This window comes from Gopherus evgoodei, chromosome 3 (genome assembly GCF_007399415.2).
Source record: "Gopherus evgoodei ecotype Sinaloan lineage chromosome 3, rGopEvg1_v1.p, whole genome shotgun sequence".
In the NCBI taxonomy this organism is placed as follows: domain Eukaryota; kingdom Metazoa; phylum Chordata; order Testudines; family Testudinidae; genus Gopherus; species Gopherus evgoodei.
Window position 1 is genome coordinate 128,085,076 of NC_044324.1, and position 15,094 is coordinate 128,100,169.

At 45.5% G+C, this 15,094-nt stretch overlaps 1 protein-coding gene across 2 annotated transcripts in view; it reads right to left on the reverse strand.

Annotated features, from left to right (window-relative positions):
• CNKSR3 (CNKSR family member 3) overlaps positions 1-8,183 on the reverse strand; it is a 94,527-nt gene extending 86,344 nt beyond the window's left edge. Inside the window, exon 1 of one of the 2 annotated variants that reach the window (XM_030556614.1) lies at positions 7,959-8,178. In XM_030556614.1, coding sequence (XP_030412474.1) covers positions 7,959-8,010 — 52 coding nt within the window. In that variant the 5' untranslated portion in view covers positions 8,011-8,178. Of the gene's footprint in view, positions 1-7,958 lie in introns of both variants that reach the window. The other variant, XM_030556615.1, reaches the window with a different exon arrangement.
• Between the last annotated feature and the right edge of the window lie 6,911 nt (positions 8,184-15,094).

Sequence of the window (15,094 nt, forward strand, 5' to 3'; positions counted from 1 at the left end):
TACCTCTCTGCTTTTGGGAAATTTACAGGGGTCTCTCTCAACTAAGACACTTGACATCTCCAGGAAGCTAAAATTGAGCATACATCTTTGGCTCCCAAAACATTTAAATACACTGTTTTCACTCCTGCATATTTCCATTTGCAAAGAGTATTTACATTATAAACTTTTAAAAACAAAACAACTTTCTATTAAGTCCCTGTTTTAAAGTTTAACATGTTTTTAAAATAAGCTGCTAGTATTTGTCTGTAGACTTCTGATCCTTGGTTAAAAGTTATATCAGCCATTTGATGGCAAAGTAAACAGAAAGAACTGACTGGGTACACTCACATTTATTTAAAAAAAAAAAAAAAAAAACACCACAACCCACTCATTCATGGAACCCCTGAGCTGCTCAAGAAATTGCAACACAGCAAAATCTGAAAATATGAGCTAAATATACTAATGCAAAGGCTAGTTCCTCCTCTTCAGTTGTTTTTTGGTACACATTCACTGATCTCAGTGGAGGTAAATGAATAAAACTTTTCTTTTTAAAAAAAATAGAAACTGGTTGTGCAGCTTTAAAAAAAAATAAATAAAAAATGGTCAGTTTCAATCCAGATAAGTGATCTGTTAAATATTGTCAACCTTCACAAACAGGGCATTTACTGGCTGGCTCTATTCATAATTTCAATAGACAGAAAGTGTCCATTCAAAGCCATTTCCTGGTCTATTACGCAAAACCTCTTATTTCTAAAGATGAAAAACAAAAAATCTTCTGCAGCCCAACTACAGGTAACTTTTAAGTCAGAAGACTGGAGATGCAAGTAAAAATCTATAATCCCCACAATATTGTGCTTAACATTATTTGTTACCTTACAACATTATTCAGTTTTCCCAAGAAAGCATTACAAAAAGTGAGGGCTTAGAGAAGATGGGTGCCCATGTGCCATTCATGGTTGTTCCAGCTATGGTATCCAACTTAATAGCATAAACAATTGTGGTACAAGTAACCTTTTCCAAGTTACATAAGTTAAGCAACATAAAACACAAAGAGCTTTAAATAGTCAAGAAGAGCCTCTCAAGATGAATTGCAGCTAACTAGTAAGAAAACAGAAAGAGAAGGGAAATGCATTAAGACATATTTAGTACAACTGTATTTACAGGTAGCAAGAACAAAAATCAGAGTAGTTTATGACATACCAGAGGGCAGAAGCCAATAACACCCAAGAGTAGATGCGCAGAGTAACTAAACCTGAACTGCAGTAAAAGAAAGAAATGTCATCTTGGTTCAGGGCTACCTGATCCTAGACTTGTAACATAGAATCTATTTTGTAATATAACAGATATACACAATTAAAAAGTCTACCCTCCAGTATAATATCACACTATCCTTGCTGTATGCAGTTTCATTTGGTCACAATTCTCTGTATGTATATACGTCTCCTCACTATATCTTCCATTCTATGCATCCGATGAAGTGGGCTGTAGCCCACGAAAGCTTATGCTCAAATAAAGTTGTTAGTCTCTAAGGTGCCACAAGTACTCCTGTTCTTTTTGCAGATACAGACTAACATGGCTGGTACTCTGAAACCAACAATTAACATAGGCATGTCAACAGCGAGAGAAGAACATGGCTATATAGAATAAAAAAAAATACAGGTGATATTCCTTTCTGTTTCAGGAAGAAGTAATAGCAACTATGCTTTTACACAAAAAAAAGACTCACATCATAAAAAAAAAAGTCGGAAGAGAACAAAGCTACATTCTTCTCTAGCAACATTTTTTCTGAAGAATGAATACAAAATGGCTAAAATCAGATCTGAGGCCTCCGGGAACTTGTCTACACAGGGAAATTTACTAGAATAAATCATACCGCGATAGTTGTACCAGTATAACTCCGCACATGGACAGCCTTATTCTAAAATAAGTGTTCACACAAGCGCCATACTAGTGTTAACTATAGTGGCATGATTATGCCAGTAAACTCCTCTAGTAACTAGGTGAAATCTATCCCAGATTGGAAGAGACTAAGAGTATACCTTCACTGCACAGTTGCCTCAGTTATCAGTACCCAGGTTGGCCTACCTTGAGTGCAGTGTGGCTGTTGTCAAAGTTGTAGCTGAGTACTTTCACACAGGTGCTGCACTCATTTATCTGAGGGTGCTAGGACTCCTAGCATCATTTCCCACAGTTTTTAGGGCTGCAGTTGAACCACGCTATGATTCTTTCACAGTGAATAGTGGTAAAACTTGGCTGTCCTTCTGAGCACACAGAGAAATTGCAGGAAGGCACTGAAGGACTATCAGCACTTGAGTGGTTCAGCCTGTGCCCACATTGCAAAGTGAGCAGGTTACCAGCTGGAGCATAAGCAGTACTTTGAATATGCTAGGGCAGACCAACTGCCCTTGGTATAAAAGCAACACCACACTTGGGTGAAAGGATGTGTTTATCAGCAGAAATCAGGTTAGGGACAATGCCTAAGAGCATGGAGTTGATTCTGCAGTGAAGCCCTGAGAGCAAAATCCTCAGTTCCTTGAAGTCAGTGGCTGAGCTCCCACCAACTTCAATGGAACCAGAATTCACTCTCATCTAATGGCTGGTCAGACATCCTATGTAAGACGGGTTGTTGACCTCAGACCAATCAGTTTCCAGTGAACAGGTGACTATATGACAACTGGCATGACCCTTCCTAGCAGTCACCATAGTGATCAAGGGGCCTACTGACCTAGACAATGAAATGTGCTCTCACTGCTAAAGGTGGGCCCCAGAATGGGGTTGAGGCAAGTTTGTGGGTCAATGCAGAAAAGCTTCCCAGCCACTCAGGACTTTTTCTTGTAAGCAGACAAGAGCAGTCCGAAGCACTGTCCTCACTAGGGCCAGTAAGCATGCCCCAAACAGTTTTCAAACACTGTAAGCAAACACAAAAGTAATATGGTTTTCAGCTATCATTACAAATATTCAGAAGCAGCACTACAGACTTGTCAGAGGGTAATTTTGAGCACAGCTCAGAGAATCTGTGCACATTGAACAATGAAGCCATGACTAAGACATGTATCAAACATTGTTATTTTCAAACAGGTTTAACTAGCTAGCATGGTTCTCTGCTTTTACTGCATGCAGTGTCCAGTACTGCCAATTCAGCACACTTTAATCACAAAAACATTTATATTAATACACTTGTTGAGGAGAAACAGAGTATTAATCTTAATCAACAAGACGCAGCAAGTGACAGTAACTGGTCTGTATCAGTTGTTAAACTTTGATGCCCAACAATAAGGCCATACACATATTTACACAAAACTGTGTGCACCTAAAGCTCATATTCAAAATCAATTTAAATCCTATAATATAAAGCTTCTATATCATCATTTCTTAAGCCAATAGTTATCCTTTCAATAAATCCAAGTGCAAAAGGCAGAAAACGTACCCTAGCCACACTTCCCCCTTAAAAAGAAAGGTCAAATTTACTTTAACTAAGTGCCGCTACTGATATTTCTACTAAAAGTTTTGTTTGGTTGTTTTGTTGGATTTCTTTTAAAGGAGAAAGGAATTCCAGAAGTTCTGCTCTAGAAGAATTGGAAGCTGATGAGGCTTTAGTAGAAAAGAAAACCTCTTTCACAGTCTTTGTTGAGCTTCCAAATGGGATTAGCCAGATCTAAATGGTTATACCCCTTATTCCTGACATTTTCTAAAGTTTATTAATCCTTGTCTAACAGGAATGCATCAGTATCTGCTAACCTGAATGCCCCACTGAGAACTGCCATCCCCCATTGCATCTATTTATACCATTTTGTCAGGATTCATCTCTATGCCATCACAGTTCTGAGGACAGGTAGAAGAGAGCACCAAAACAAAGGCAGTTTTTCCTCAGACAGTGCTGTCTGTTCAGCTACACTGAAGATTACCTTAGCTATTACTCAGTGGCGCACATAAACCTAAACAAACGCTATAGGTATTCCTTTTATAGTTTTGATGGATATTATGGCTGTTTATTTGTAAGCATTTTTTGTTTTTATCAATTTTAAATTTCCCACAACTGTGAAAGTTCTGGCAAGTCAGAATTATTTAATGAGAGCAGACACTGATTCAAAACATTTAACCTTTATAACCATTAACACAAACTGTCAACATCATATGTCAAAATATATAAAGAATCCTTAAATTAAATGTTAAGTTCTCAAGTAGCATTTTTCTTACGTTGCCTATCTATACATTTTGATTGATAGAAATATTTCTCATCAGTTTGAGTGTACAGTGAAGTTGATGTTTACCAACATTTACTGATAAAAATCTAATCCTTCCAAACCTAGTTATAGGCTTGGAGGGGTTTTTTTTGGTTTTTTGTTGTTGTTGTTGTGCATGCATGCTGTAATTAGAAAACAGTCCTAGAAAATTAAACTTTGTGAGTAATAGTAATCACAGGATAAAACTTAAAATATTGGTCTTCGGTCAGAAATAAAATCTGACAGTGCTGGACTGAAAGGCAGACTTATTCTGGATTAAAAATTAAACATGAAACATTGTGCCAACATGGCTATTACCCAGTTATTTACAGGTTTTTAAGTGCCAATTCTGACATTCAGATACAATGACAGAAGTTAACTCGTACCCATAAAGAAATACTTTTTCCCTGCCTATTTCCTTATTACAAAATTGTCATGCATAGAGTGGCACCAGAAGGAGATTTCTGATGTGAAGCTAAGAGGTCAAATTCACACTGTGAAATTGAAAATCAATGACAGAGTCTTTAATTTATTCACTGCTATGAGCCTCTTCGTTTCAAAGCACACATGTCTTAGTGTCAATCAGATGATTAAGCTGCAACCAGACCTTGATTATTCTGTGTAATACTAATTAAGTGAGAGCCCAAGTAAAGAGTGACCTGTTAAAAGGAATAGACAAGCTAAAATAAATTATGCAAGAAAACAAACCAAGTTTACTTAAGGCATACAATAAAACCTTTTCAAATGATTAGCAGATTTATGCCTTTATCAAGTAAGGCAATAAACTTTCAATGCCAAGATAAAATGCAGGAGAGACAGACTAGAAGAGGAAAGAATGTGTTAGGTAAATATTCCATATGACAAAGCAAGACATATTTCATTAAAACAATGAACTCCTTTTAAATCAACACCACTGAAAGAAACAGATCTTTCTATGGAAGTTATTTGTGTTGTGAAGTAATGCATCACATCACATTTCTACAGCATTCTCTTTCATAGATGCTGCTTGCATGCCCAGTCATCATAGGTGCTATAGCATTCTTACATGGAGTTCAGACTCAAATGCTGAAATTACCCATGTCATCCTACATCAGAACACTAGCATAGTTTCCAAATCTATTTAGTCTTCAGACAAAGTTGCCAAGAACTGACCACAGCTATGCAGCTCAATCAGCATTAAGATACTTAAGTGAGGGCTTCTGGTCAATGGGAAACTTTCTCTCCACAAGTAATCACAGCTTCAAGTCAGCTTGATGCCAACAGAACATTTTGATCCATCTCACTATATCCAATTCCATCTAACAAGTGAACCCTGAAATATAACGTATAAACTCTCAAAAAAAGATGTAAATGATAGGTTGCAGGAAATTAAGCTCTCACCCAATTCTTAATCATTTTTGTCTCTGTGTAGCATATTGCAACATACAAACAGCAGCTCATAAAATACTCTATGATGTGACAAGATTTTTGTCTTTAAGAAATGGACCATAAAGTAAGTCAAACTAGAGCTGCCAGGATTTGACTATGAAAAAACATAAGACATTAACAAAGGGGCAGGCAAACATTTTGGCCTAAGGGCCACATCGGGTTTCTGAAATTGTATGGAGGGCCTGTTAGGGGACCCCTAATAACCAGGCGTGGCCTGGTCCTGCCCCCTATCCAACCCTTCCTTCTCACCCTCTGACCCCCCCCGAAGCCCTGCCCCATCCAACCACCCCTTGTGCCTGACTGCTCCCAGAGCACCTGCCCCTGACTGCCCCCCACCGCTCCATCCAACTCCCCCTCTCCTTCCTATCTGCCCCCCCGGGACCTCCTGCCCCCATTCAACCTACCTGTTCCCCACCCTCTGACCACTCCAACCCCTATCCCCTGACCACCACCCCAAACCCTCCCGCCGTCTATCCAACCCTCCCGCTCCCTGCCCCCTTACTGCGCTGCCTGGAGCACCGGTGGCTGGCGGCACTACAGCCTGGCTGCCCAGAGCACCAGGACAGACAGCTGTACCACCTGGCTGAAGCCAGCCACGCCACCATGCAGCACAGAGCACCAGGTTAGGCCATGGCGCTGCAGCTGTGTTGCCCGGCAAGAGCTCACAGCCCCACCACCCAGAGCTGAAGCTGCACGACAGGGAGAACAGCAAGGATGAGGCGGGGCTAGCCTCCCAGGCCAGGAGCCAGGCAGGAGAGTCCCACAGGCCGGATGTTGCCTGTGGGCCATAGTTTGCCCACCTCTGCATTAAACACTTTAAAGCTGCCTTTCCAAAACAGTGTTACCAACGGGTTAGAGACGATCACACAAAAAATCCAGAGTGATCACAAAGTTATGGCATCCTACAGCTGCAAACACAGGGCTGTCTGGTTGCAGTGTGACTTCTCCAGGTGCCTGCCTCCCCATCCTCCAGAAAAAAACTTGCCCATTTGTTCAGCTTTGAAGATGCTCTGCACTCTTTTCAAATACAACAGCTACACTGAAGCATCCCACAGCTGTGTCAACATGTTGATGAAGCCTCAAAATGGGGTGGGGAGTTTTGGTGGATAAATGAGAGAGATGAGTGGTATTGCCACAGAACCTAGAGCTCAGCATTCCAAACCCAGATCTAACACTAACTCCCTTAGTTTCTCCATCTGTAAATTGGGATTAATAATTCTTGCTTACTAGAGCTAGTTGCAGTTTGCCATCAAAATTATACGAACTCTATGCCTTTTTTTGAGAGTAACTGGCTTTGTTTAGAACTTTGCAGAATGAGTCACATAATACTTGTAACATTCTTTGAACAAAAGAATATGACCACAAGTGAAAGGGTCAAAGGGACTGAGCATTGGACAGAATCCAATTAAAGAAGCGCACACACACACACACACACAGTACCATGCAGCTCTCAATCTCAACCCAAAGCAAATCCAGGTCAAAATGTACTCCTCCCCAGAAATAACACTAAGTTCACTGGTTTCTGAACTATGGCGCTAGGAGACCCAAATCATGTAAGTGGATTGGAAATCTCCCAGCAAACTGCCAGGTTTCCAGCAGGATTCTGGAAATCCTAAACAAGTAGTGCCAAGCTTACACATACTCATGGAAAATAACTTTTCCTGCCCAGGAGACTGACTTGAAGTCAACATCAAACATATCCTTCAAGTTGCAAAATTGGGTCATTTTATCAGCTCCTCTCCTCCTCTGGCGGGTTGAGTGGCTCAAAGCAGAACTACTACTGTTTAGCCGGGCATTCGGGAGCCCTACGAGTCTAGAGTGTGTTACTTAATAAGCATTTCAGGATTCTTCAAAAGGGTCGCCCGAGAGTCACAATACGCCTCTGACGGCCAACCACCAGCAACTGGAGCGTTGCACAGAGACCAGCAGGAGGCCAGAGCTGTGCAGCACGAGCACTTGTATATACAAAAGCAGGAGGAGACGAGAACTACTAACATTAACTCCAGAGCCGAGGCGCCCCCAGCAAGCCGCAGAACAACATGTCCGGAGGCGGCGTGTTTGCTTCCAGCAAGTCCCCAGAAGGGGTAGGTGCAGAGCCGGGGAGCTAGCAGGCGGCCGAGCTTCACACAGCATGCTGAAGAGGAAGAGGGAGAACTTGTTCGGCAGCGCCCCACAAACAGGCGGGTGGCTGGACACGGCAAGTCCCCGCCAGGCAGCTGCTCCCTTGCACAGAAAGTTTGTGCCAGGCGAAGTGCGCGCGTGGGGCTCCTGGCTGCGAGCCCCGGGGCTCCCCTGAGCGGGGCGAGCCTGGGTGAGCGTCTCTCTTACCTTTGGTCCAGTCCACGACTTGCTTTGGGCTCCACTTGGTAACGGGCTCCATGCTGGGCGCTCTCCCGCCGGGCTGAGCCGCGCCACAAAGGTCCCTGCCGGGAAGCCTGCGCCAGCGGGGCACGCTCGCCCCAGCCACTTGTCCCGCTCCGCCGGCCACAGATTCCCCTTTCAAGCGCCCATCCCCGCTCCCCGGCTGGGCGGGTCGGGCTGCCCCCCTCCAGCAGCTCCGCCTGCCTCCCGCTGGCTCCTCCTCCACGTGCTTCCCCCGGCTCGGCCGCGCGTCCCGGCCCAGCTGCAGCGGCCTCAGCCAGCCCCGCCCCCTGCCCTGTAGCGCCGCCCCCACCCTCTGCCGGCTCCGCAGCCTGCGCCCAGCGGAGGCGGGCGGGGAGCGGCCGGTGGCTCAGTTGTTCAGGTTGCGTGTGCAGCTGTTTGCAGCCCGAGCGGGGGCTGAAGTGAAACTCCTGAGAAGGGCCGGGCGCGGCCGGCGCCTAGGTGGCCTTCCCAACCGCTTTGGGCTCTGCACGGCTGGGTCTCCAGAGCACGGGTTACGGGCTCCAGAGGGGAGCGGGCATAGGGACTGTCCCCAGGATTGGCTTCGTTCCATATCCATAGGAGGGGTGTTGAGAGCCAGTGAACCAAACTGTAAACCCTGTGTATAATGGAAACCACTTCAAGCCAGCGTGCAGCAGCAGCGCCCTAGATCCAGCACCCGTGCCAGCATGGACTTTTTTTTTTCTTTAACCCGTTTCCCCTTGGGTTTTTCTTTCCTTTTCCTGGGTCTCATTTTCCGCTAGAGGGCCTGAGCGGTGCTTAATGTTTGGCAGGACTAGAGTGAGTAGACAGCAAATGTGAAAAATGGGGATAGGGTGGGGATAATAGCAGCCTCTATAAGAAAAAGACCCAAAAATCAGGACTGTCCCTATAAAATCAAGACATCTGGTCACCCTAGGCAAGGCTGAGCCCTGGCACTTCTAGGTTTGGTCCCTGCAACCAGGGCAGGCTTTAGGCCAATTCCCCCAATTCCCCGGAATTCGGCCCCGCACCTAAAATGGCCCAGCGCCTTAGGAGCATTTTTAATTTTTTTTTACTCACCCAGCAGCGGTCTGGGTCTTTGGCATTTCAGCAGCACGAGGGACCTTCACTCGCTCTGGGTCTTCGGCGGCATTTCTGCGGCGGGGGGGGTCTGCTGAAGACCCGGAGCAAGGGAAGGACCCTCCGCCGAAGTGCTGCCGGAGACCCAGACCAGGTATTCAAATCGGGCCCCGCAGTTCTTAAAGCCGGCCCTGCCAGCAACCTCACCTCAGTTATGAAATAAAACAATTGCTTGAGGCCTGGCACCTTTTCCATTACAAATTAAGCACTGGCCTGGATCCCGCAAGGAGTTGGGGGAGGACCTCCCCCATGTTCAGTTGTAAGTCAATGTTCAGTTGTAAATACTCAACCCAAGACCCAGGGCTTAAATTCAGCCAGACCCATCTGGAGCGGAGCTTCAGTAAATATTTTCAAACCCACAGGAGCCCAGCACACCCTGTGGGGCAGAAGTCCCCAGCTCCAGAAAATAATCTGGGAGAATTTAAAGTGCCACCTAGGCCTCAAACAGGCAAAGACCTAACCCACTTTATGCATTGCAAGTAGCACTATCAAAGTGGGATTGCCCAAAGTGAAGCATGTTAAGTCTTTGCCAAAGCAGGGCCCTAGAGTGCACATCTCTCTCACTAATGGGCTCAGATGTGCTTCCAGGAGAGAAGAGACTCTTTAGTAAAATAAGATTTATGGCCTTGATCCTGCAAACACTCATGCACATGCTCAACTTGAAGTAGAGTAGAGCTGTTTGGAACATTTTCAATCAATCACAGTTTCAACAACAAACAGGCAGAAAAATAATTCTATGATTTTTTTCACAGATTTCAAACCACCAGCCTCCTTCCCTCACCCCCTATTTTCCCCTGAAGTCTACTAACAAAAGTTATGCTTCCATATTCAACACTCGGGGGTTATCTACACTTAGAGCAGTGGCACCACTGCAGTGCTTAGTGAAGACGCTACCTACACCAACAGGAGAGCTTCTCCCATTGGCATAGATACTCCACCTCCACAAGATGTGATAGCTATGTTGATAGGAGAAGCCCTCTCTTCAACATAGTGCTGTCTGTGCTGGGGGTGAAATCAGTATAACTACGTCGCTCAGGGGTGTGGTTGTTCCAACCCCTCGAGTGACATAGTTATGCTAGCATAAATTGGTAGTGTAGACCAGGCCTGCACAACATGCAGGCTGCATGTGGCCTGCGTGGGCTCACTCTGTGGCCCGCGGGGGGTAATTAGGCCAGAGGCAGGGTGGGGGGCTGATGAGGTGAGCAGGCAGTAGGGGGGGAGTAGACCAGCCAGGCGGGGGAGCAGGGATGATGAACCGGGTGGGCAGTGGAAGGGGAGCAGGTGAGCCAGGGGAGGGGGGCTGAGGAGGCGAGCAGGCGGCAGGAGGTGAGTAGGCGAGCAGGGGACGGGGATGATGAGCCGGGCAGGCAGTGGCGGTGGGGGCTTTATACTTGGGGTGGGGTGAGGAGGCAAGCGGCAAGTCAGTGGCTGATCTGTTCTACTGATCTTGTCTCTCATAAAAATTGGTCCTTTTTGCTGCTTTTCTCTGGGATGGGGGTTGTCCCAATGCTGCAAAGAAAGTGTTTCCAAAGGAAGGTGCTCACTTCTACCCACCCCCTCCCAGGCCATCAGTATGTCTGCTCTTCTCTAGTCAGCCTACTTGACAAGTTTGATTTTCCTTGGTCTGGCTCCCATCCCCTCTCTGAGGGTTGCAGCTGTCTGGATGTGCCTGCCTTCCGCGCCTTCCTCATTCACACCTCATTCATTCAACAGGGCAATTGATTACAAAGTGGAGGGAAGATCTTATTCTACTTCTAGCAAAAAGACATTTTTCTTTTACCTGAATTATACTACCTTAGGGGCCCGCTATAACATAATACCAAGGTTCAATATCGCTGTTTCGGCAGGGCAGCACTAAGGAAGGGGGGGTTGTTTCCATGGGATGGGTGGCGCTGGGGTGGGGAGGGGTGTTTCCATGGGGCCGGGCAATGCTGGGGCGGCAGGGTGTTTTAGGGGAGCTGGGCGGTGCTAGGGGTATTTGGGGGGAGGCTGGGCGGTGCTGGGGGGGTGTTTTGGTGGGTCCAGGGGGGTTCAGCCCTCAGCTGTTTTCTTTGGAGTAATATGGCCCTCACTGCTTTACAAGTTGTGCAGGCTTGGTGTAGATCAAGCCTCCCTTTCTGAAGGTTAGCACTTATAGACGGAACCAGCCCTATTTTGTGGCCCATTGAATAAGCATTATACAGTAGAACCTCAGAACAAGAAACACCAGAGTTATGAACTGACCAGTAAACACACACCTCATTTGGAACTGGAAGTAAGCAATCAGGCAGCAGCAGAGACCAAAAAAAAAAAGCAAATACAGTACAGTACTGTGTTAAATGTAAGTGTCTAAAAATAAAGGAAAAGTTTAAAAAATAGATTTCACAAGGTAAGTAACTGTTTCTGTGCTTGTTTCATTTAAATTACAATGGTTAAAAGCAGTATTTTTCTCCTGCATAGCAAAGTGTCAAAACTGTATTAAGTCAATGTTCAGTTGTAAATTTTTGAAAGAACCATAACGTTTTGCTCAGAGTTAAGAACATTTCAGAGTTACAAACAACCTCTATTCCCAAGGTGTTTGTAACTCTGAGTTTGTACTGTATTACAGCTGGTCAGAAACTGGAATTCACATTCCATGGAAAATTCTGAAATTTCAAAAAACTTCCATTCTAAAATGGAATGAAAAATTATTTTTTCCCATGGAACAGGAATTCTAAAAAAAAATTTTAGAAAAAAATCAAAAGGGCATTTCATTTTGTATTTCTCTAAACACTTCTGAGGTTCCCCAAGCTGCTCAGAGTTCCAGGAGCCTGCTCTATTGGGAAGCCAGACAGTTTGGGAGCTAAGGTTTTTAGGCTGCCAAAGAGCCAGGACCCTGAAAGACCTAAAACCCCTGACAGGCTGCCCACAGCCGGGTAGGCTGCTGAAGAGCAGGATGGCCTCAGAGGTGAGAATGGTTTTCCAATGGAAAATCTAAATTGTCTGGCAAAATTGAAATTTTCTTGTGGAAAATTTTGATTAGTCAGAAAGTGATTTTTCCTTTGGAAAATAATTCTAACAGAAAACTGCCCCAACCAGCTCTACGTTGTGTACTGCCACAGAACCTGGAGACCTGGACAAATCCAAAAAGTCAGTTTCTCCAGCAAGGAGCAAATGGACGGGTAATGATTTTAGGCTCAAGAGAAAGTGCAGCTGAAGCACACTTTTGCACTCTCCCAGAAGCTGATTATGGGGTGGGGCTGCAATGCAGGAAAAGTCTGCTGCAGAGCGCTCATATTAGAAAAAAGGTCACCCAGTATTAAAGCATAAAAACTTTTAGGAACCCACTCAGTTATTTGGGAAATGAAGAACCCTTAGCATAGGAAATTAGGGCATGTCAATAAGAGGGAGTATTGTCTAGTGGCTAAATTCTGCTTCTGATCCTGTCATAGACTAACTTAGTTCCTTATGATGGGTGAGTTACTTCATCGTTTTTGCTTCAGGTCTCCCATCAGTGATAATATCAAAACAGCTTTACTGCGGCATTGTGTGGTTTAATTCATTCATGTTTTAAAGCATTTTGAATCCTTGCATGGAAGGAATTATAGAGATTATTATAATCTAACTTATTCTGTCAGGTAGTTCCTTTAAATGTTTTAGACTGAGGGTATGGCTACACTTGAAATTTCAAAGCCACCCCTGAGCACAAAAGTTGCAGTGCTGTAAAGTGCCAGTGTAGCCAAGCCCTGAGACTATTCCAGCAAAACAATTAATCTTTAAAATTTAATCCTTTTACATTGCAGGTGTGCAGCGCTGGAAGTTACAGCTGTCTTCGTACAGCTACATAGGGAAAGCGCTGGAGTGTGGCCACACTGACAGCTACCAGCTCTGCAGTGTGGCCACATTTGCAGTATTTGCAGCAGTGTTGGGAGTGGTGCATTATGGGCAGCTATCCCACAGAGCGCCTCCTCCCATTTTGGTGCCATGGGTTGTAGGAAGGGGGTGGAGGGTGCGGGTCATTCTGCTTCCTGTCCCAACACCCTGTGATGCATCGCTTCACATCCCAGCAATCCCTGTTTTTCCATCCACGTTTGGCGCCATCTTGACTCTCAACGGTTTCTGTGCAGCATGATTTTTGTGGGAAATGGAGCCCGAACTGCTGAGGAGTATGCTGACAAGTCTCGCCAGCACATCACATTTGGCAGTTGAGCTATTCCTTAAGATCCAAAGTGATGAGAAGTCCAACGATGATAGCGAGTCGCCTGACACGTATGACACTAAATTGCTTGGCTCATGAAATCGTATACAGGGAAGCTTGGCAGGAGCAAGGACCGGTTCAACTACAGGCTAAGCTGGTGCCAAATGACTGTGGAGTGTGCTTTTGGCCGTTTAAAGGGGCGCTGGTGATCTCTGTACGGGAAGCTAGACTTTGGGAAAAGCAGCATCCCCGCAGTTATATCTGCGTGCTTTACCCTCCATAATATTTGTGAAGGGAAGGGTGAAAGATTCAGTCAGGCATGGATCTCTGAGCTTCAACGCCTGGAGGCTGAATTTGCACAGCCAGAGAGCAGGGCTACTAGAGAGGCCCAGCACAGGGCTGCAAGGATTAGGGATGCTTTGAGGGAGGAATTTGAGGCTAAAAACCAACAGTAATGTTTGGTGCCTTGCACAGGAGTGAAGTGCAGTGGTTACAATATTAGTAGGAATCTGTGTTTCCTAAGCTGATTTGCAGTGCCTGTTTCTTTCCTGGGATAAGGTATCTTTGACTTTCTGCAATAATAAAGACTGTTTTCAAAGCCAAGAATTCATTTGTTGAAAAGAAAATAACATTATTGACAGACACACAACATTTTGGGAACCTAAAAGGGCAGGGGAGTGGGGTGGGGAACTGAACAGTCACAGGTTTGAATATGTCCTGTCTGGAGTGCTGTGCAATGACTGCTGCACTTCAGGATGAAAATACTGCATGGTAATGGGGGTTGAGTGTAGAGGGTAAGGGTCCTAGATCTCGGGTCTGGTTGGTGAACGTACAGGTGTTGGAGGCAGCTGATGGTGATAAGAACCTAGATGCTGGGGAAGGGGGTTTTGGGCTGATATTGGGGCACAAGGGAAAGAGCTTTGGGACGCGGAGGGGGCCGGCGCGGTAGTGTTCTGTCTGCATGGCTACGAGCACCTGGATAGAGTCCGCTTGACGTGCCAGAATGCTTATCAGCTGCTTTGTGCTTTTCTTTTTGGCCGCTGCGTTTTTCTGGCGGATCCTGCTTTCCCTTTCTCTCCAGTCCTGCACTTTTTGATTCTCTGTGACAGAGTGATCCATAACTGCTTGCAGCATGTCTTCTTTGCTTTTTCACAGCTTCTTCTGGAGGTTTTGGAGTCTTTGAGCTGTTGATAACACGGGCAGCCAAGATCTCAAGGTTGCTTGTGGAAAGACAAAAAAGGCAACACTTAACAGAGGCAGCATTGTTTATATCAGACAGTTATTCCCACACAGTGAAGGAATTTACAGTCTTCACAATAGCATAATTTTCCCATACCAAAGAGAGCGCACATAACCCACAGGAGCCCCGAAATGGTGAGTAAGGGAGACTGATTGCTTCAGGGCTGTACTGTCCTCAGGGTTTCTGTGCATTGGGGAAAGCAAACAGCTGCAGGGGGCACCTACACTGAACACTCTCCCAACATTTTCCACAGGAGTTGATCCTGGAAGATATCTCGCTGCTGCGGGTCACCTGGGAAGAGCGGGAGGGTCTTCTACAGCAATGTGGATTCTGCCTTGGCCCCAGTGCAGCTTGCCTGTGTCTTGCAATGGTCCCCCCACCCCTCACGGCACAGTGGCGTGGATGCGTTAGCCTGACTGGGACAAGGACCACAGTGGCTCTCCCAATAAACTTGCACAAGCGCATTGCCCACGCTCTGGCTGAAACTTTTGAAGAGATTACCGAGGCTGATTACCATGACGTGATAGACCACATCATTGCGCTATTCCACGTCTAGGCATGCATGCATGCAGAACCCTCCCTCTT